The sequence below is a fragment of the Leuciscus leuciscus genome (genome assembly GCF_965113295.1).
Source record: "Leuciscus leuciscus genome assembly, chromosome: 13".
NCBI lineage: Eukaryota > Metazoa > Chordata > Actinopteri > Cypriniformes > Leuciscidae > Leuciscus > Leuciscus leuciscus.
Genome location: NC_138737.1, coordinates 22,924,664 through 22,946,736, shown reverse-complemented (window position 1 = coordinate 22,946,736; position 22,073 = coordinate 22,924,664). Strand labels below are relative to the sequence as shown.

Genomic DNA, 22,073 nt, shown 5'->3' with positions numbered 1-22,073 from the left:
AGTCACACTCGACACAAACTACACTCTTACACATCAGGGATAAGAGAGCGGTCTAAAGTCTGTGTGTTGTAGATTGTAAAGCAGACAGGTCAGGTAACGGCAGTGAAGATTGATTCATATCTAAGATAGAAAGTCACAGTTCCAGTGATGGTGATGTAATGCTAGGTGATGGTGATGTAATGAAGAAGTCTATCACCCTTCTGAATAAAAAATTAAATAAAAGGCAACACAATATGCACGTCTGTGAGCCAACAAGATTGCAATAGTACATTCAGTTTGAGACAGGATTTACTCACTTCGGGTCCTTTACACATGTGCTGAGATATTTGCTTTAATGAATGTTAAGTGAATCTTGCTTAGTTATTATGCTTATGGTCACAAGAGGCTCTTCAAGAATAAAAAAATTGAGTTGATGTTTAGCTTGACTCATTTCAGCTGCACTCATGATTTCTGATAATGTTTGATTGAGTCTCTTTTGGCATCTATACAGTAGGGTCCAAAGAACTGAGACTATGACAAAGGACTGTGAATAGGAAAAATGTTTCTTTTTAAAAACTTGTTTTTAAACTAATGGCAATTTATGCACGTTTACAAATTTGATTTGCATCCTAGAAATTGTAGGACTTCTGCTACTGCAAAAATGTTGCATTTAAATGATAATTCAATTCCAATGAATTAATGCACTGAAACATTTGCAATATTCTTCAGATGAGGGATGAATAAACAACTTTCAGCTTCCACAAAAACAGTTCCTCAATACTAGATAATTAAATAACAGTTTCAGGAAAAACAGTTCATCCTTGCTGACATAATACTGTTAAAAATACATTTTGACATTTAAGAACTATTTGATTTTGTCATGTCAGCAGCGAGGAATTGTTTTTGCTGAAACTGTTATTTAATTATCCTTCATGAACTTGGTACTCTGGATGGGGGCTGTATATCAATGTATACATGTATACAAACACTGTAGTTGTAGCTGAGGCCTGGAAGAGTTTGGTTCGTGTTGTCAACATGTCGAGAAGATGCGGTTTTCTGCGCTGCGAAAGCAAATTCACTTTGCATGCACTTCGGAGATCTGTGAACACTCTAACGGCTAATATTGCCCACAACCCATCGCGCGTTGGATGAGGATTCGATTAGGACTACAAACACGAGTAAAAAGTGTTTAAAAAAAACCTACAGACATGGAGGATGTGCGAATCTTGGATGTAGAAAAAAACAACTTGCATCACAATAGGTGTAAATGTGATTGTCAAAACATTTGGTATCTAAACAGAATTTTACACAATTTTCACGATTTCAATTCAATTCTTGGGATTTGATTTCAATTTTGATTCAATATTGACTCTTTGGATAAATATTAGGTAGGCTACAGTAGATGTTAACATATTGACTCTTTGGATAATTATTATGTAGGCTACAGTAGATGTTAACATATTGACTCTTTGGATAAATATTAGGTAGGCTACAGTAGATGTTAACATATTGACTCTTTGGATAATTATTATGTAGGCTACAGTAGATGTTAACATATTGACTCTTTGGATAAATATTAGGTAGGCTACAGTAGATGTTAACATATTGATTCTTTGGATAATTATTATGTAGGCTACAGTAGATGTTAACATATTGACTCTTTGGATAATTATTATGTAGGCTACAGTAGATGTTAACATATTGACTCTTTGGATAATTATTATGTAGGCTACAGTAGATGTTAACATATTGACTCTTTGGATAATTATTATGTAGGCTACAGTAGATGTTAACATATTGACTCTTTGGATAAATATTAGGTAGGCTACAGTAGATGTTAACATATTGATTCTTTGGATAATTATTATGTAGGCTACAGTAGATGTTAACATATTGACTCTTTGGATAAATATTAGGTAGGCTACAGTAGATGTTAACATATTGATTCTTTGGATAAATATTATGTAGGCTACAGTAGATGTTAACATATTGACTCTTTGGATAATTATTATGTAGGCTACAGTAGATGTTAACATATTGACTCTTTGGATAAATATTAGGTAGGCTACAGTAGATGTTAACATATTGACTCTTTGGATAATTATTATGTAGGCTACAGTAGATGTTAACATATTGACTCTTTGGATAAATATTAGGTAGGCTACAGTAGATGTTAACATGTTAATTTTTCTCAAGAAAAAAAAAATATATATCTCACATAATGCTGTAAACATACAGAGAGCCCTATCAGCTGGTAGGCTATTATTAAAGGTTAAAAATTAACAAATTAAATTATATATAATTTGGTTTTCATTATAATAACAATTATGACACAAGTAAAAATATAATACAAAAGTAATATAGTGCACATATTTAGCAAAATACTCCTCTCTATAGCTATTTTTTATAGTCAACTAACGTGCTATGGTCATTAAATGGCTTTCCTGAGGTAAATGTAACGTTCTGTGACATAATTGTTCACCTGCAGCTTTATTGACCTCTTTCCGTGGCTGAAAAACACTGATTGATCGATATTATGTATGAGGCATAAATACCTTTCAGTAAGTTGTACTGTATCTTTAAATAAAAACTAACAGATGATCGGTTTACTTGAACTGAGGCGCTACAGCGATCGGTCACGTCACATTTACAAGCACCAAAACGGTATTTATTGTCTGAATTTCGTAATAAAATGGACAGAACCTGAGAGCTGAGAATTGTTTCATATCAAAAGTAACCTGCTCTGTCTAGTCTGTCGGTGTCAGTGTCCTCTTTGCTCCGTGATTTTTCTCTGCGTGAGAAAATGGATGTGTGGCGCGAGAGCGTGTGAAAAGTGTAAATTGCGTGAGTCTCACGCTAAATGTGTAGAGTGGGCAGCCCTGCTTTTAGAAGGGGGATAAATCGTCGGCAGCGTTCCTCCTTCCGTCATGCTTCTTCTCCATGTGAGGATTGTTTACATTAGACTAGAGTGCGCACTGCGCCGCATGCACACAGTGCTTCTACATGTGGGGATTGTTTACATCAGAGTGCGCACGTGTTTCACGCGGCAGAGACAGAGCGTATTTAGGCCACGCCCACACCCAGGGGGAAAACAAACCAACCGTCCCCATTGACTTTGCATTGCGAGAGGCTGCCTCCTTGTCATTCCTTGCTTCTAACAAAAGACAGAAAAATGCCTAAAAGCTGCTGTGACAAGGTGTACAGCAAAGAAGCTAAAAAACCCAGAAATAAGTTTTTATTAGCTCTCGACCCCAAAAAACGAGTGTTTAGGACATAAAAGTGGATACAGGCAGTTGAGACAGAGCGTCACGCGTCTCATTACTATGAGAACTAACGTACGTCCGCTGGAGGAGACCTAATCGGCAACACAGGATAGTTTCTTACAGAAATATAATATATAAAACTGACATTTGGTTATTTGGCTCACCAGTGACCAAATGTTTAACTTACTGCACACGTAGTGTATTTTTAGTGCATACTGAGTGTCAGGATCCCACAATTTACCCATTCGTTCCAGCCTGTATCCACTTTTATGTCCTCAAACGCTCGTTTTTTGGGGTCGACAGCTTATGAAAACTTATTTCTGGGTTTCTTAGCTTGTTTGCTGTACACCTTGTCACATTGCAGCTTTTAGGCATTATTCTGTCTTTTCTTAGAAGCAAGAAATGACAAGGAGGCAGCCTCTCGCAATGCAAAGTCAATGGAGACAGTTGGTTTGTTTTCCCCCTTGGTGGGCGTGGTCTTCAGATTATGACGCGTTGCGCTCTGTCTCTATATGCAGTGTTTGTTTAAGCGGTTGATGGAAAATAAGTTAATGCGCGTTCTATAAATATAAAATCTGATCTATTATTTTTCACGGTATTTTGAAGTGCCCGCGATAACAATATCGTGCATATTCATTACCGCGATTTATCGCATTACCGAATACCCGCACATGTCTAAAAGATACATTTAGCCATTAAAGGGTTAGTTCACCCAATAATGAAAATTCTGTCAGTAATTACTCACCCTCATGTTGTTCCAACCCCGTAAGACCTTCGTTCATCTTCGGAACAAAAATTAAGATATTTTTGATGAAATCTGAGAGCTGATCACTTCTCCATAGGCTGCTAGGTGACCGAAACTTGCTGGCCCAGAAAAGTTATTAAAGAGATCGTTAATATAGTCCAAGTGACTACAGTGGCTCAATCTTAAGTATATCAAGCGACGAGAATACTTTTTGTGCGCAAAAACAAACAAAAATAACGACTTTATTCCACAATTCATTTCCTTCTCTCTGGGCCTCTAGTTAGGGTTAGACTATGACTGACAGACAAGAACGGTTTGACCTAAAAATATCAAAATTGAAACTACTGCGGAAAAAAAGACACCTACATCTTGGATGCCCTTGAGGTAAGCTAAAACATACCAAAATTTAATTTCAAAGTGAACTATCCCTTTAAAACCTTTACACATGTGCTGAGATATTTGCTTTAATGAATGTTAAGTGAATCTTGCTTAGTTATTATGCTTATGGTCACAAGAGGCTCTTCAAGAATAAAAAAAATTGAGTTGATGTTTAGCTTGACTCATTTCAGCTGCACTCATGATTTCTGATAATGTTTGATTGAGTCTCTTTTGGCATCTATACAGTAGGGTCCAAAGAACTGAGACTATGACAAAGGACTGTGAATAGGAAAAATGTTTCCTTTTAAAAACTTGTTTTTAAACTAATGGCAATTTATGCACGTTTACAAATTTGATTTGCATCCTAGAAATTGCAGGACTTTTGCTACTGCAAATATTTTGCATTTAAATGACAATTCAATTCCAATGAATTAATGCACTGAAACATTTGCAATATTCTTCAGATGAGGGATGAATAAGCAACTTTCAGCTTCCACAAAAACAGTTCCTCAATACTAGATAATTAAATAACAGTTTCAGCAAAAACAGTTCCTCCTTGCTGACATAATACCATTAAAAACACATTTTGACATTTAAGAAATTTGATTTTGTCATGTCAGCAGCGAGGAATTGTTTTTTGCTGAAACTGTTATTTAATTATCCTTCTTAATCTTGGTACTCTGGATGGGGACTGCGACGGGGTGATAGTGAGTGTATGGAAGAAAAAATAAATAAAATAAAAAGCAGTTTATAATGGTTTCATACTGCTTACTATACACTAGTAAGAAATCATATCAAATCACAAAATATGCACAGCCAAAAAAAATGCACAGCCATTTTCAGATCTCTCCAGAGATATTCAATTGGGTTCAAGTCTGGGCTCTGGCTGGGCCACTCAAGGACATTTACAGAGTTGTCCCGTAGCCAGTCCTTTGTTATCTTGGTTGTGTGCTTAGGGTCGTTGTCTTGTTGGAAGATGAACCGTCGCCCCAGTCTGAGGTCCAGAGCGTTCTAGAGCAGGTTTTCATCAAGATGTCTCTCTACATTGCTGCATTCATCTTTCCCTCGATACTGACTAGTCTCCCAGTTCCAGCCACTGAAAGACATCCCCACGGCATGATGCTTCCACCACCACGCTTCACTGTAGGGATGGTATTGGCCAGGTGATGAGTGGTGCCTGATATCCTCCTGACATTACGCTTGCCATTCAGGCCAAAGAGTTCAATCTTTGTTTCATCAGATCAGAGAATTTTGTTTTTCATGGTCTGAGAGTCCTTCAGGTGCCTTTTACTGAGGACTGGCTTCCATCACTCTTCCACATAGGCCTGATTGGTGGAGTGCCCTTTTCCCCCGATCGCTCAGTTTGGCCGGGCGGCCAGTTCTAGGAAGAGTCCTGGTGGTTCCAAACTTCCATTTACGTATGATGAGTGCTCATTGCACTGTGCTCATTGGTAGTGATGTGACATTTGAACCGAGGCGTCGGAGCTTGTGTCGAGAAAAAATGGGCGTGCCAGATGAAGCCGCGATTCGAGGCTTGTGTTGTTAACGTGAAAATCACGTGACTGATGACAAACGAGGCCTCGGTTTGTGTGGATACGTCATCGGTTTGGTCTGAGTGTCGCTTCCGTATAAGGGTAATTCTCCAACTAGGAGCACTTTTGGCACTGTGAGTTTATGGAAAATTCACTCTCTTAAAACACTCTTAAAACAATCTTCCTAGCTTCATTCATTTGTCTTCTAACACAATATAACAGTGGGCAGTTTTAGAATTCCATGGATTATTATTATTTTTAACAGTTTTTCTGTAGAGCGCTTATAAAGATGTCATTTCCACCACTTTTCAATTTATGTATTTTATTACAATATAATATTGTAAAACTGTTATATAAGAATATGTATCTGTCAACAACATCAGTGGCTACCTAATCATGTAACAAAATAAATCTTAATACTTCATGAACTTAATGCATTTTTATTTAAAGTTGCTAAATGCCACGAGTTGCCACGAGTTGGGATTTTTGCCTACAGTATCTCATTTTTGCTCAGGTCTATGTTTATTATAAGTCACTCACACATATATTGTAAGTAATGAACTATTACTACTTGATTTAAAATACATTTAGATCCACATCGTTGGTTATTTTTAATTTTTTTCTTAAAAACTGTAGTGGTGGAAAGTGGTGGAAATGACGGTTTATGGTGGAACGATTGTTTCTGTTTATTTTTACTTAAATTGCCAGTCCAAAATATTTTTAACCATGTATTTTATTATTTAACATATATGAGTTGAACAGTATACCTAATAGTTTTAAAAATAATGATTACAAATGATATGCAAATTATATAAACCTGCTCAAAACATTCATATAAATATAGATAAATAAAAATACATTTAGAGTGTACTGGAATGGTGATATATAAAGTTCTCAGTCCAAAAGCACAAATATGTCATGAGAACATGCAAATAGCACACAAAAACTACATATATCATGTCCAAAGCTAAGCCTGTAATTTCTCAGTGGTGGAAATTACGGAGGTGGAAATGACATTTTAGCAGTTTTTCTGCAATATTAGCACACCCTCATGTCAGGCTTAGCTACTTTTGGACTTAGCATGTTGTTTACTCGTAATAAACATAAATACATTATTTTCATATTTGTTGTACATAATTCAACTGAACTACAGCCAAGGTGGAAATGACGCTGAATAAAAATACTCTGTATAAAAGCTTGAGTTACCTTGATTTATTTTCTTGTGCTGAAGAGCACATGTGCCTGAAGTTTCATCTTCAACTAATACGTCCTTTTCACTATTATTTCCATGATTACCAAGTAAATAAAATATTTAAGGTGGATCTATTAAAGTGGATTTTGTTGATGGAGGTGGAAATGACGGAAAACCTGAGGACAGACTTATTTAATTCCAAAAATAGTTTAAAATTATGATATACATATGGAATTTCGATGGTATGATATTATTTTATTTGTCCTTAAGACAAACATGTTAAAAAATATTTTTAAATCGATCCTTTAATATAATTTTCTAACATTCAAAGAGGGCCAGTCTGGGTTGGGGACAAGCATAAAACTGCAAAATCTGCTAATAAACAGCCATGCAAAAGCATTTTTAAAAGAAAAAAGGGGAAAGATTTGGTGGTTACTAGGATGTTGGAGCATGAACTTCATAATGACAGTTTATTTTTGCACTTGTTTGTTTATTTATTTACAAAAAAAGGCCAAGGACACAAAAGTGCCTGTAGTTGGAGAATCACCCATAAAAGGCGGTTCGAAACTCGCGCCACCTTGTGGGTGTTGTCAGCAGTAGTAGAAGCAGTTGTAGTAGTGTTAAAGAGTCAGAGAGTTAAATAACTATCATTGTCATTGTCGTTATTGTGTCATATATGTGTTAGGGCTGTATATTATTACATTATCAGGTTAGATATTGTTATTATTAATTATAGTAGGCTTAGCTATATTATAGTCTTGTTATATTAATTAGATAAGATTATTTGGATTGCTCTGGATTTTTTTATTTGGATTGTCCTTTTGGATTTGTTTGCTTTTTGTGACTCTTCCTTTTTCCTGGTAATGGAGCCAGCAAGAAAGAGGGAATCCTCCCCTGTCTGGGCTCAACAGAAGCATCAGTGTCCTCATTTATACCAGCTGGCACTGCCATTTTTTAAATAAGTGTGTTACCCCAACACACTTGAAATAATTCTGTTTCTCAATAAAAATAGATTGTAATCCTTCCTTCCAGACTATTCTGTTGCAGTTTACTTTATTACACTCCCTCCAAGCACTGCACTCAACACAGTGTCACTGTTGTTGTTCATACTGTCTGTCACTATCCAAACAATTAATGAATATTTAATTAACTGTGTGTGTGACTCTGCACAAGTAAATTCAGACAGAGAAAGATACATATTTTATATTATACACAAATGTCTGATCATGTCTTTTTATTATTGCAAATGAAAGGTTACATACATCAACAGCGAGTACAAAATAAATAAATAAATACATATTTTTATTTATACAAATATTTTTCTAAAATATATATTTTTTATAGTGAGCAATGCTGAATGAAGCTTCGAGTAATGAACCTTTGGCTGAAGCAATGGGTTGCGAGGTATCAGTGGTTCAGGAAGCCTCATTTTGCCATCACTACTCATTGGGACCTTTAATGCTGCAGAAACTTTTCTGTACCCTTCCCCAGATCTGTGCCTCAATACAAGCCTGTCTCGGAAGTCTACAGACAATTCCTTGGACTTCATGGCTTTGTTTGTGCTCTGACATGCACTGTTAACTGTGGGACCTTATATAGACAAGTGTGTGCCTTTCCAAATCATGTCCAATCAACTGAATTTATCACAGGTGGACTCCAATCTCAAGTATGATCAGTGGAAACAGGGAGCACCTGAGCTCAATTTTGAGTGTCATGGCAAAGGCTGAGAATACTTATGTACATGTGATTTTCTTTAATTTTTTATACATTTGCAAAGATTTGTAACAAAATGTTCACGTTATCATTATGGGGTATTGTTTGTAGAATATTGAGGAAAATAATTAATCCATTTTGGAATGAGGCAGCAACATAAAATGTGGAAAAAGTAAAGCACTGAATACTTTCCGAATGCATTGTATCACCACTTCCTTTATAAAAAGTTTTAAACAAAAGTTCAAAATTGTATAGTTGCTTAAAGCTGCCTTCACACATTTCAACATTCACATCATACAGTCCTACATTACGTTTGACAAAAGCATAGTTTGTTCTCTTGGCTAATGTAAATCATGTAATAAGAATAAACTTATTTTCTGAATTGGCCCATGTAAGCAATCCCAATTATCTTTAAAATGATCACGCCTGTCAATAATTTAAGCACAATAATTTGTGACTATAAAGTTATAAAATATAAGTTCTCAATTTAAAAGTACAATTCGGCCATTTCAAAATGTAATGGTTATATATATATTTTTTATTTTTTTTTATTTTACATTGCTGAATTGTCATCTTTAGTTTGTGTTATGCAAGATTCATGCATTTGATATTTTTACATATGTGGAGGACTAGAGTGACAAAAATAAAATGAAGGAATGGTATCACATCAAGTTAAATTGATGGTAACACTTTAGGGTCCAATTTTCACTATTAACTAGTTGCTTATTAGCATGCATATTACTAGGATATTGGCAGTTTATTGGTCCTTATAAAGCACATATTAATGCCTTGCATGACCATCTTCTACATCCCAAAACTTAACTACTTTACTATTAATAAGCAGTAAATAGGAGTTTGAGGAAAAAGTGAGAATTGGACCCTAAACTAAAGTATGACCAAATTAATAAATTCTTTTTTTAAACACTTGAAATTTAAAATGGTTTATTTGATGCTTTAAATAAAGCAGTAACAGTTAAGGTCTCATTTGTTAATATTAGTTGATGCATTAACATGACTAACTATTGTTAGCATGCTAATCGCTTATTAGCAATATATTCTTACAGCATTTATTATCAACCTTTGTTAATGCTTAATGTTAAGATCAACATTTACTAAGATTAATACATGCTTTATCGTACATAGAAGTATTGTTTATCTTTAATTAATTTTAACATGAATTAAACCTTATTGTAAAGTGTTACAAATAAAACAAAACAGTAAATTAAATACATTTTAATTTGGAATTTCACAAACTTTCAAATCATATTCTATTCAGTATTCACAGAGACATTTATTCTTATGGACTTCCAGTTGGATACAGAAGGCATCATGTTCCTTTTGGTTTGCCAAAATGCTTTTATTATCATATTTTGATTACATACAAAATGGGCGGTTACACGATATGCAACATTCTTCCAACAGTATTGCCAAACAAAATCACAGATGCAATTCAATATCAAAATCACTCGCTCAACTTCCTCACCCCCTCTTTAATGTCACATCAACTGAGAAACTGTAAGGCTACAGGGTAAGAACGGAAATAAAACTCTGCTTTGGTTAATTAATCTGGTTCAAAATGATAGAAATGTGATATAAGATGATTTTGTGTTAGAGAGCAGCATATAGGTTTTTTTAGGACGTGAAGAGATGAATATATGCATGTATGAAGTGATAAAGATGGATGGCTTTCATAATGGAAGGATAAAAGCGCCATTATTTGGCCACACTATGTCAGACGGAGCCGATATGAAAGCCATTAATTGAGAAATGGCACAAGACGGAAATGATTGAATTCACGAAGGAACAGAAAACCATTGGACGTATGTTTAGAGCGGCAGGTATTTCGCCGCCATGGCAAGTATTGGGGCTCCTGTCGGGACCCCAGGGAAAGGGCCGCTGGATCCAGCAATGTCGATATGGGAGTAAGGCAGAGGTTTGTCCGAGTCCACTCCATGCTGAGGGGCAAATGTGTAGATGGTTATTATATGTATTTTTGCAAAAGGGTTAAGATTTTAACTTTTCATGCTAAAAGTTTCTTGATCATATTCACAAAACTTGCATGGCCCCCAGAATGTTTTGTTGTATGATAACATGAACAAAAAACTAAATTCCTTCATTCTTTTTTTAATCAACACTTTAATGTTGGTAACATTTTGAACAAAAAGCTGAGAAAATGGTATTTTTGTCAAAGACTTTGCTAAAAATTTCATTCTGTTAAGGCAGTTTTGATTTATATGCCGTTAAATGTTTGATACGTGATATTCGGTTCACAAGAACGAGATGGGACAATATTTAAACCACTTTTAAGAAATCTTCAATGACGAAATATATGACTGGAAAATTCTCTTTTATCCAACTGAAAGTCACAAAAAGCAAAAGAATGCAGGTGCATTTTGAAATTTTGATGATTAATCGAGTAATCAGATAATTTTAGTGGTAATAAAAACAGACCCAAGTCTTAATAGCCTTTAAAATGACTTAAATACATATAGAATAACAATGAAGCAATTATAATTGGTTCAAAAGCAAGAAATCATACGGTTTTATTGAACAACAATGTTAAACACACAATGTGATATGCTGTACATAATATAAACAAATCAACTTATGTACATTACAACAAATGCCTGCAGAGGGCGACTGTTGTGGTTAAACTTTACAGTTCAAATCCTTGTTTAATATTAGCCAAACAGCATTCAAATTCAAATGTCCACTTAATCTTTATTATTTGCTCACTTCTTTACGATAGAAATGCTACAGCCACCGTCATTTCTTGAACAAGAACATTTGGACATAAAAACACGCAAACTCAGAGTAAGGGTTTAAACTTTTATTTTGAAATCGGGATGAACAACAATTCGCATATTTAGAAACATATTGATGTATTCTCCTGTGTTGGCGTAGGCTTATAAATGATTTCGATTACGAATCTGGTGAAATGGCACACGTTGTGTTCCCAGATGAACGTTATGACCAACCCAAACTCTCAGCATATGCAAAGATGGAGTTTGAGACGCTCCACGCATGTAAATGCTAACAGCGCAACACTTTGCAATGAAACGAAGCGTGTCAGACTTTATATGCGTTCCCAAATGCACGTTTTTGGAAACCCAAGCAAACAGCAAGGTTTTGCCACAAACTCAACTCATGCTGATATCACAAGACAAGCTTTTCACTTCGACGAGAAATATCATCACGTTTTGGTATCGCGAGATCTCGTGGCAAGAGATCTCGTCAAACACCCCCAGCGGGGAAGTGCTTAATGTGTCATAAATAACGAAGGAGAAAGAGCTAATAAATCCTAAACTGATATTACATCAGGAATAAGGTTTTTCCCATAGTTCTCTTAAAGGAACACTCCACCGTTTTTTGAAATAGGGCTTATTCACCTTCTTTCCCACATTTAGATAGGTGGGCAAATGCATTTTTGTCTCAGTGCATGCATTGTTTTAGTTTGACAGGGTCGGCGTGAGCTTAGCTTAGCATAATGAATGGAATCCTTTGTTGCCAGCTAGCATGTCCTGAGTAAAAGTGATATAAAAAAAAAAAACCCGACCTAATTACTTCTTGTGGCCTGCGTATTCACAACAAGTACAAATAGCGATGCAGATTAACACTAGGCGATTTCCTAGGCAGATATTGATGTATATATTAAGGACTATATTAGGGGGAAGCACAGGCGAAGCACTGCTACTTGGGGGTGATATCTCTGCGCCCAAGTAGCAGTGCTTCGCCTGTGCTTCCCCCTAATATAGTCCCAAGTCAAAATCTGCATAGGAAATCGCCTAGTGTTAATCTGCATCGCTATTTGTACTTGTGAATACGCAGGCCACAAGAAGTAATTAGGTGGTTTTTTTTTTTTTTTTATATCACTTTTACTCAGGACATGCTAGCTGGCAACAAAGGATTCCATTCATTATGCTAAGCTAAGCTAGCGCTGACCCTGTCAAACTAAAACAATGCATGCACTGAGACAAAAATGCATTTGCCCACCTATCTAAATGTAGGAAAGAAGGTGAATAAGCCCTATTTCAAAAAATGGTGGAGTGTTCCTTTAATGCTGAAACCTTAGGCGAGTGTGTGTGTGTGCGAGTGTCTACCTTATCCAGTCCAGAAGCCATGATGAGGAATGCGCTGGGCGCCTGGTGTCCGCGTGGTGTGGCAGACGAAGGCAGGTTATTGGACTGCAGGATCTCCTCATACTCAGACTTCCCTTTGTGGAACTCATAATCATCCCGACGGATAGTGGACACCTCAAACATATCTCCCAGCACCTCTCCCGCTGCCACACAAACAGATTTCAGATGAATCAAACTATGTTGATGGAAACAAAAACAAAAAGGTCTTAGCTCTTCTTACCTTTCTGCCACTGCAGAGCGTTTCCTGAGCGTTGAGCAGCACCGTTATCCATTATGATCTACAGGGACACATGGAAAGGGACACTGTCGAAATGAAAGCGGTCACAGTAGCACTGATGTGTGATGAAGATGTTCAAGTACTCACAGAATAGTGCGGCCCCATGGCTCTGATAGCATGTCCGGTCAGAGTGGCAATAGTGAAGAGCTGAGGAGACACCTCCCGCAACGCCTAGAGAAACAAACACGAGATGTCCAGATGTTTCCCTGCCATAGATGGAATTTTCCAGCTTTCCTTGTTTTCACTGTTATAGACCTTATGTAGCTCCGCCCCATTTCAGCGCTGGGCTCGCTGTGTTCTGTCTTCCGGTAAGATCTTACGGATTTATGAATGAATCGCTCGTTTTAAAATCTTCCCAAGCTACTGACATTTGTTATGATGTCGCTTCAAACATCACAATGCTCATGATAACTTTCGTTAACTTTACAATAAGTAAATCCACATCACCAGCTTATTACTCTTCGACAGCGATGCGATAGAAATATATAAAGCTACCGCAAAAACAGAAGTTCAAACACAAAATTCTAAAGATGGCTGCACGCTTGTTTCTCTGGCGCATAAGGTCTATATGGTAGAGGGCGCTATTACGCCTCTTCTGAAAGAATATAGAATCTCCGGATCAAAACATAGACGAAGAAACAGCATAAACAAGCATTACTTATGCATGTTGTAGTCTTTGAAAAAAGAAAACGTGATTTTCTCAGTTTTTTTTCTCCAAAATGTTGCTTTTTTTATGAAACTTACCCACATTCAAGTGCTGATAAAAAAAGAAAAAATAATACATGAAGCTAGAATAATTTTTTAAAGCTCTGTTCTTTCTTTTGATATATTGTATGTTCATACAACACAATATTCTGGGGGCCATTACATTTTTGTGAATATTATCAAAAATGCTGGCGGTGGCAAACAACTTTCTTTTTTTTTTTAAACACTGGCCGGGAAATAGTTAATATAATAATTTAACAATTGAAATAAGCATGAAATAAAATTAAATATTAAATTAAATATAAAATGTTAGATTCTTTTTTTTAACTTAAACACACAAAAAAAAGTTTGATTTGTGTACGAACATGTCTAAAACTAATAAACTATTATTATTATTATTGTTAATTAATTAGCCTGCATTATTATGAGGTTTTCGTAAACGAACGGTGCTGAAATGTGCTGCTCACACAGAGATGCTTGTTACTATCATGTAAAAAGATATGCAGAGCTGTAGGTGCTACACATTTTAAAATAAGATGATCTTGATCTCATGATAGGACCCTTTAAATCTTAAAATAGTAATGCATAATATTCTATATAGGGTTGGGTACCGAAACCGGGCACCGATATTGAACCGGTACCCAAGTAACCGGTGTGTAACCGGACCGAATCAAAACGCAGATTTTGGTGCCTCATTTCGGTGCCACTTAATGCCTCACCTGTCGGTTGAAATATTTGCACTCTGGTTCTCCAAAACGGACGTAAGAAGCATCACCACCGCATGTGATCGTTAGTTAACCCTTTGACACTGTAGATGGTTCACACCGGTGTGATAAGGTTCAGATCGCGTGATCATCAACTGCTAAAATTCAAATTGATGATATCATGCATTAAATAATACATTGTTTAAATTGTTTTTAAATGTGAATACGTCTATTAAAGAGTGCATGTGTACAAAGAGAATCGCAATGTTGACAAAATATATATTTTTTTTAATAAAAGTTGCTGATAACTTCTAGACTTGAAATAAAAATAGTGAGTATGTGTTTGTGGTACAGCCGCGGATCAGTTACGCACTGCAAACGCAGCATATGTGAAAGCACTATAGCGAGTGCTGCTCCTGCACCGCTTTCACACTGCAAACGGAGTATGTGTGAATCGGGCGTGAGTCAGGAGAGGTGTATTTGGCCAGAAAAGGCAACAAATTTGAAAAGAATGGCTGAAATTTAAAGCTGGTTTGTAGCATACCAAGAATACAGACTACTTTGCTGTTATTAGTATACCGTAGTGTTTTTTAGTGTTAAATTATTGTATTTGGGTCAGGTGGCTTAGGTTTTATTGTGTATGTAAATTTATTGTTTTGTATTTAGACTACTTATATTTATAAATTTACTCAATTTTTTATATATTACATTTTCAATAAAAAAAGCCGTTCTTTAATGTCATTCACCATCGTTTTGAGGCTCTCTTTTTTTTAAAGTATCGGTTCAGGCACCGGTTAGGCACAGGTACCGTTTTAAAAGTATCGATTTGGCACCGGTATCGGAAAAACCCCAAACGATACCCAACCCTAATTCTATATGCTGATATATGTGTGTACCTGCTCCTTCATCTCACACAGCAAGTCCACCATGACCATTCTTCCTTCAGCATCAGTGTTTCCAACGCGGATTCTACGACCAGCGCGAGACACCACCAACTCGTCCGCCACATAACAATCTGTCAAAGGGTAAAAAAAGACAAAAATAAAAAAGACAAAAAACTAAGTAACAGACACCCAATCTGGTAAACACATGCAGACAAAGTTGCTTACCAGACCCGACACTGTTCCGCACCATTGCCATCGCACCCACAACCTTCAGGTGTTTGGGCTTCAGTTTGGCTAAGATCTAAAACAACAATGATATTAGTCTCTAAGATTCTTCTGACCGTCAGTAACACGAGCAGGTGTGTGTGGGACCAGTACCTGGAAGAATCCAGCAACAGCCGCAGATCCGCATTTATCTCTGTGCATTCCAGCCATGACTCCACCGGCCTTGATGTCAGCTCCACCGGTGTCATACGTAATGCCCTGAAACAACATACAACGTTCATATGGACTGGAAAATGCTCTGTCCTGGGTGTCCAGATACAGTGAACCGAAATATTACCTTGCCAACCACCATGAGAGTCTGTTGAATGGGTCCTTCTCCAGAGTACAGCAGTTTGATCACTCTGGCCTGATGACGCGGCACAGCTGAAGAAGAAACATCAGCCTTTTAGCACATTACAGAACACAATCACTAATGAGATCCAGAGATGGAGTCTGTCTGGGTCATGGTCTTATGGTTTATGGCCTCATACCTCATCCTACTTCCACTGTACTAGGTGAAAATGGGCTCAACAATAACCACATGCTTACTTTGATTGACGTGACTTCTTTTATTGACAATGTAAAAAGATATTGTAAACATTAAAATTCCATTATGCTCACCAAGGCTGCATTTATTTGAACAAAAACTACAGCAACAGTAATGTTGTGAAATATTATTATTATTATTATTATTTAAAGTGTTATTATTTAAATTATTTGAAAATGTCATTTATTCCTGTGATGACAAAGCTGAATTTTCAGCATCATTACTTCAGTCTTCAGTGTCACATGATCATTCAGAAATCATTCTAATATGCTGATTTGGTGCTCAAGAAACATTATTATTATCAATGTCAAAAACAGTTGTGTTTCTCATATATATATATATATATATATATATTAGGATTCTAAAATTAATAGAAAATTTTAAAGAACAGCATTTACTTGAACTAGAATTTGTGTGACATTATAAATGTATTTATTTGATCAATTTAATGGATCCTTGCTGAGTAAAAATATCAATTTCTTTCAAAAAATAAATGCTTTTGGAAAAATTAAACAAATTCAGTGTTTGAAATAAAATGTTATTATGAATATTTTATAAATACTGCACTTTTCTCTATTTTATTGATCAGACTTGGTTCTCGGTATGGATCAGTACTTTGAGGGATCTAGTTTTGGCTATAACTGATCTGAAACATACTGTGTTTAGTATAAATTTGCTGAAATCTTTCTGCAATTTCATATTAAACCCATATTAATATTAAATGGATATAATATCCATATATTCCATATTAAACTGTGCTCTTACTGTTAGCACAGCGGTTGACTGCAGCCAAACAGGGGTAATCCTTCTCCAGAGTTTTCAAATCACTCACTACAGTCACCTAAGAAACACATGGAGATGAATGAAGCATGCCAGTGCTTACTGACACGAGATACAGCTTCAAACTCTATTGAACGTTCACTCAAAGACTCACCGTTACAGGACTATCCTTGAAGACAGCTTGAACATACTCAGATACACGCGGGGCAGCCATTCGCTCCGGGTCAGAGCCGCCGATATCACGACAGACAAACCTGCATTATACACAAATGATATTTTTATTGCTTACTGTACAAAAGTCAAAATGATGCTCTAAGAACACAGTAAAGGACACACACTCATACCTGCCGCTCTCCAGAGCAGTGGCCATCTCAGTAATGGCGACTCCCTCAGTCTGGTTCTTCGCCCAGATGCCCAGAATCGACACCTTATGACCGGGGGACGGCTTGGACTCCCTCACCTCTAGAGGCTGACCACACAGATATTAACTAGGTTACGCTGGTACTGACAAGCATTAAAGTCTAAAACTAGAGAACAGATAGGAAATTTGTTCTATAATATCCAGTGTTAGTTTAGTTTTACTTGTATAGTATTTATTAATAGTTTGAATGTTAGGTTTTTATTTTAATTGTAGTTTTAGTAATTTTGTTAGTTTTTTCTATTTGGCTTGAATTTATTTTAATTTCAGTTTTACTCATTGAAATTAAACATTTTATTTCAGTTAGTTGCAGTGGCAAAGTCTCGTACAAGTTTCACCGTTAATTTCTTCATCTAATATTAATATTTAAATTTTATTTCAGCTTTAAGTGCACACATTATGTTTTTCAGGTATAACCTTTAATTTATGGTGTTATGAAAGCTGTTTATTAATGTAAAAGGTCTGAAAAGTTTCAAAGGTCAAAAATAAATGGAGTTATTGTCCCCCCCCCCCGATTTAGAGGTTAAGATAAAGAGGTTTGAGTGATTCATTATCAGTATCTAACCTGACAAAAATGTATTTATCCAATGTGGTCCACATTATATTGCATCCGCAGCAGCATTGTGAACTTTTGTAGATACATTTAGCCATTAACTCTTAAATGCATCATTATATTCAAATTGCAAACACATGAGGAGTCTCCACATGAAAGACCCACGACTGGCACTGGTCTGGCAGATCAACATGCTACAACATTTCTCTCTGATACAGTAGGAAATTAAATTAGACTGAATAGAGGATTTTAACTGTGACAAGATGATTGACAGGGCAGTTTACGGTGACAGGATGGATGTAACTAAGCGGCAGAGATGTCCGTTAAAGATGACGAAGTAGTATGTCCCAAAGCTTGCCTACTTTTTTGCTGCACACTCAGAAGTATGGACTTTTTCTTCACAAAAATAGTACATACTTTTAGGGCACAGTATAAATAGGTGAACTGGGATGCAGCATGAATCTTCGAACAAGTTATTTTCAGACTCTTTGGGAAGAGTTGTCACGTGCAATGTATATTATGAGAAAATAAGTGTTTTAGACCTCGGATGCATGTAAACCTATTGTAGGGCAAAATTAGGAACCTTTAAATAGCATAATAGGAAGTCTATGTACATTTTGGGGTAATGTGACTATTTTGATGATTTGATGAATAAGTAAATATTAAAAATGTAAAATTCAAACAAAAAAGACGCTTCTTACCATGTAGAGAATTTGCAGGGCTCCTAGCACGGCTGCCAGGGTGTTTTTTGCATAGCTGTTGTGTTGGGGACAAACCAGCAGAGGGCGCTGCATGCCAGTTTTCAGAGCCCTATATGATCAAAAATAAAGATCATTCAGATCAACGAAAAAAAACCTTTAGATGAGTAAACGTCTTCTTCAAACACAGAAATATGTCCTCGAAGGACAACAGGGCAAGGACATGAACATTAAAGACACAATGTTGTTTTCAGAGGATGTAAGATGATCGTCACGCATCATGTTTGCATAGGCACCTCTTAATGCCATTAGCAGCAGCATCACTGAACCGCCTGATATCATCATAGTCCCGATTCACTGGACCGGTGGAGGCAAACAACAATCTGTTTCCAGGGAGACCAGGGGCCTTGACAACCACGACCTCTTCCCCGAAGCAACAGTCCAACTGGATGAGAAGAGTGACAGAAGTGAGCAATACAAAATAAAGAGAAATATAACTCAGTGCTGGTTAGATGTGTGTGGTGTTGAACTCACTGCACTGTAGTCCTGTAATGGTGCTTTCAAGCACTCCAGTTCATCAGGAAGCTGCTCATAACTTTGGGTTATTAAGATAATGCCATCAAAACTGTAAAAAAGAAAAGAATAATACAAATCAACCTTCAAAATATAGCAAATATACAGTACTTTCACTCTAATATACATACTGCAGAATGTCTGCAGTAAATCCAAACAGTGCTGTTACTGCTCACTATTACACAGCAAAAAAAAAAAATATATTATACTTCTTTTCAGACAATATATCCATTAAAAATCGAGTCCATATTCAGTGGAAGTCTCATTATATTACAGAAATTTGGTTTTCATGTATATGAACAGGTACGTGGTTTTGAGGATGTTCAAGTCATTTTACTGGAAAATAAAGACACAAAAACAGATAATTTTTTTTTGGAAATGTAGCTCAGTTCACAAAGAGTCACACTCGACACAATAAACTACACTCTTACACATCAGGGATAAGAGAGCGGTCTAAAGTCTAAAGTCTGTGTGTTGTAGATTGTAAAGCAGACAGGTCAGGTAACGGCAGTGAAGATTGATTCATATCTAAGATAGAAAGTCACAGTTCCAGTGATGGTGATGTAATGCTAGGTGATGGTGATGAAATGTAGAAGTCTATCACCCTTCTGAATAAAATAATAATAAAAGGCAACACTATATGCACGTCTGTGAGCCAACAAGATTGCAATAGCACATTCAGTTTGAGACAGGATTTACTCACTTCGGGTCCTTGCAGTCAGAGGTCCACTGGATAGGCTGAACACTGGATGGAAGGAAAAACAGAGAACAGATTAAAACCTTTACACATGTGCTGAGTGAATCTTGCTTAGTTATTATGCTTATGGTCACGAGAGGCTCTTCAAGAATAAAAAAAATTGAGTTGATGTTTAGCTTGACTCATTTCAGCTGCACTCATGATTTCTGATAATGTTTGATTGAGTCTCTTTTGGCATCTATACAGTAGGGTCCAAAGAACTGAGACTATGACAAAGGACTGTGAATAGGAAAAAGGTTTCCTTTTAAAAACTTGTTTTTAAACTAATGGCAATTTATGCACGTTTACAAATTTGATTTGCATCCTAGAAATTGTAGGACTTCTGCTACTGCAAAAATGTTGCATTTAAATGATAATTCAATTCCAATTAATTAATGCACTGAAACATTTGGAATATTCTTCAGATGAGGGACGAATAAACAACTTTCAGCTTCCACAAAAACAGTTCCTCAATACTAGATAATTAAATAACAGTTTCAGCAAAAACAGTTCCTCCTTGCTGACATAATACCGTTAAACATAAATTTTGACATTTAAGAAGTATTTGATTTTGTCATGTCAGCAGCGAGGAATTGTTTTTGCTGAAACTGTTATTTAATTATCCTTCATAAACTTGGTACTCTGGATGGGGACTGCGACGGGGTGATAGTGAGTGTATGGAAGACTTAGAACAGTAAACAACTTAAAATAAAATGCACAACAGCATAAAGTTACAATTTATCAAACTTGAGTTTATAATGGTTTCATACTGCTACTATACACTAGTAAGAAATCATATCAAATCACAAAATAATTAATTAATAAAAAGGTAAATACGTCCCCCAAACAATAGTATTTTATTCATATTTATAATATTTTATTTTTCCACAGCATAAATGGGTCTTTGTCGATAAAAATAGACGCCATTATATTTTACCCCCTGCTCTGGAACAAAGCGCAAAAACCCAAACAAAGGTCATTTGCATTTTTCTGCCAAGAAACAAATGAAAAAATAAATCACAGAAAAATATTTCAACACGTCTATTTTAGCACTGACCGTGTAACGAACCAACATCTAATGTTTAGCAAGCATTACTTAAAATAATTGAATTTGAAAAAAGATATAATGATCGTACCAAACACAATATACCCCAGAAAACAGTAGTAAAGACGGAAACTTATTTTAAACATTAACAATTATAAACAATCCTCTTACCTTACAGACATCCTCACGTTTCCTCCTCCTCGTCTTGCAGAAACGAAGCCGTGATGTCAGCTGAGCTGACAAAGTCTAATCACATGACCAATGGAGTCACGTGATGTGTGAAAATTTAGTTTTTCCGAACTTTGTAATGAAATAAAATGCACAGAAATTGTGAAATTAATGCATTTATTTATTTCAAATGCGCGATTTTAATACGCATCTTAATGTTTTAACCCACAAGTGTATTTTAATATGACGAATTCCTTAACTTACATCCTTCTCAAAAAATACTCTTCAACTACAAAATACAAACCGGAAGTCACCAGTGATGACAAGCCCAATTAATTTCTGCGAATCGGTTCTTCTGAACATTACAAACCTGTTAAAAAACAATTCCGTAATTCTTTTATCATCCTGTCGTGGCTGGCACGCTCTATGTGACTGTTACTATCAAATCATGACTGTTTATTACGTTATTGTATTAAGTTGTATTAACAAAGAAAATGTTTTATTGCGTTTATGTATCTCAGTTCAGTTTGTTGAAGCCATAAAGTCTTTAGAATTACTTTTTTTTATCGTACAGTAGATTTATAGGATAGATTAATAGTTATCTATTTAAATCACCCATCTTTAAAACTACTGATTTGTGTCGTATGTCTTTTAATGAATGGTCGTGAACATACATTCTTTTTTTTTTCTGAACAATATTTCTAAATACTTCAAATCCTCACAGTGAAATCCACAGGTCATGAATCATTCTGTCCACTTTTGTGAACCGGTTCAATAGAT

The 22,073-nt window shown here is 36.0% G+C and overlaps 1 protein-coding gene and 2 long non-coding RNA genes across 5 annotated transcripts; 1 reads left to right on the top strand and 2 right to left on the bottom strand.

Annotated features, from left to right (window-relative positions):
- Nucleotides 1-32: 32 nt before the first annotated feature.
- LOC309512744 lies at nt 33-19,962 on the top strand. The gene is made up of 2 exons (XR_014211162.1): nt 33-187; nt 19,898-19,962. It is a non-coding gene; the product is annotated as an uncharacterized lncRNA (long non-coding RNA).
- On the bottom strand, nt 10,139-21,398 carry LOC309512716 (putative aminopeptidase W07G4.4). Of its 3 annotated transcripts, none has more exons than XM_082188430.1 (16): nt 21,297-21,398; nt 20,048-20,089; nt 19,306-19,396; nt 19,068-19,216; nt 18,775-18,883; nt 17,447-17,571; nt 17,257-17,356; nt 17,088-17,163; nt 16,074-16,159; nt 15,890-15,994; nt 15,737-15,812; nt 15,524-15,642; nt 13,306-13,389; nt 13,162-13,219; nt 12,903-13,084; nt 10,139-10,757 (listed from the first exon to the last, which is right to left on the bottom strand). In XM_082188430.1, the coding sequence occupies exons 1-16, from the start codon at nt 21,305-21,307 to the stop codon at nt 10,629-10,631; spliced, it is 1,542 nt and encodes a 513-aa protein (XP_082044556.1). In that variant the 5' UTR covers nt 21,308-21,398; the 3' UTR covers nt 10,139-10,628. The 3 variants fall into 3 exon arrangements, with proteins under 3 accessions (XP_082044556.1, XP_082044558.1, XP_082044557.1); XM_082188431.1 differs by lacking the exon at nt 10,139-10,757 and adding an exon at nt 12,100-12,159 and having other exon boundaries at nt 12,870-13,084; XM_082188432.1 differs by lacking the exons at nt 19,068-19,216; nt 19,306-19,396 and having other exon boundaries at nt 21,297-21,322.
- LOC309512749 lies at nt 14,360-15,517 on the bottom strand. Its single transcript, XR_014211168.1, has 2 exons — nt 15,317-15,517; nt 14,360-15,183 (listed from the first exon to the last, which is right to left on the bottom strand). It is a non-coding gene; the product is annotated as an uncharacterized lncRNA (long non-coding RNA).
- Nucleotides 21,399-22,073: the final 675 nt, after the last annotated feature.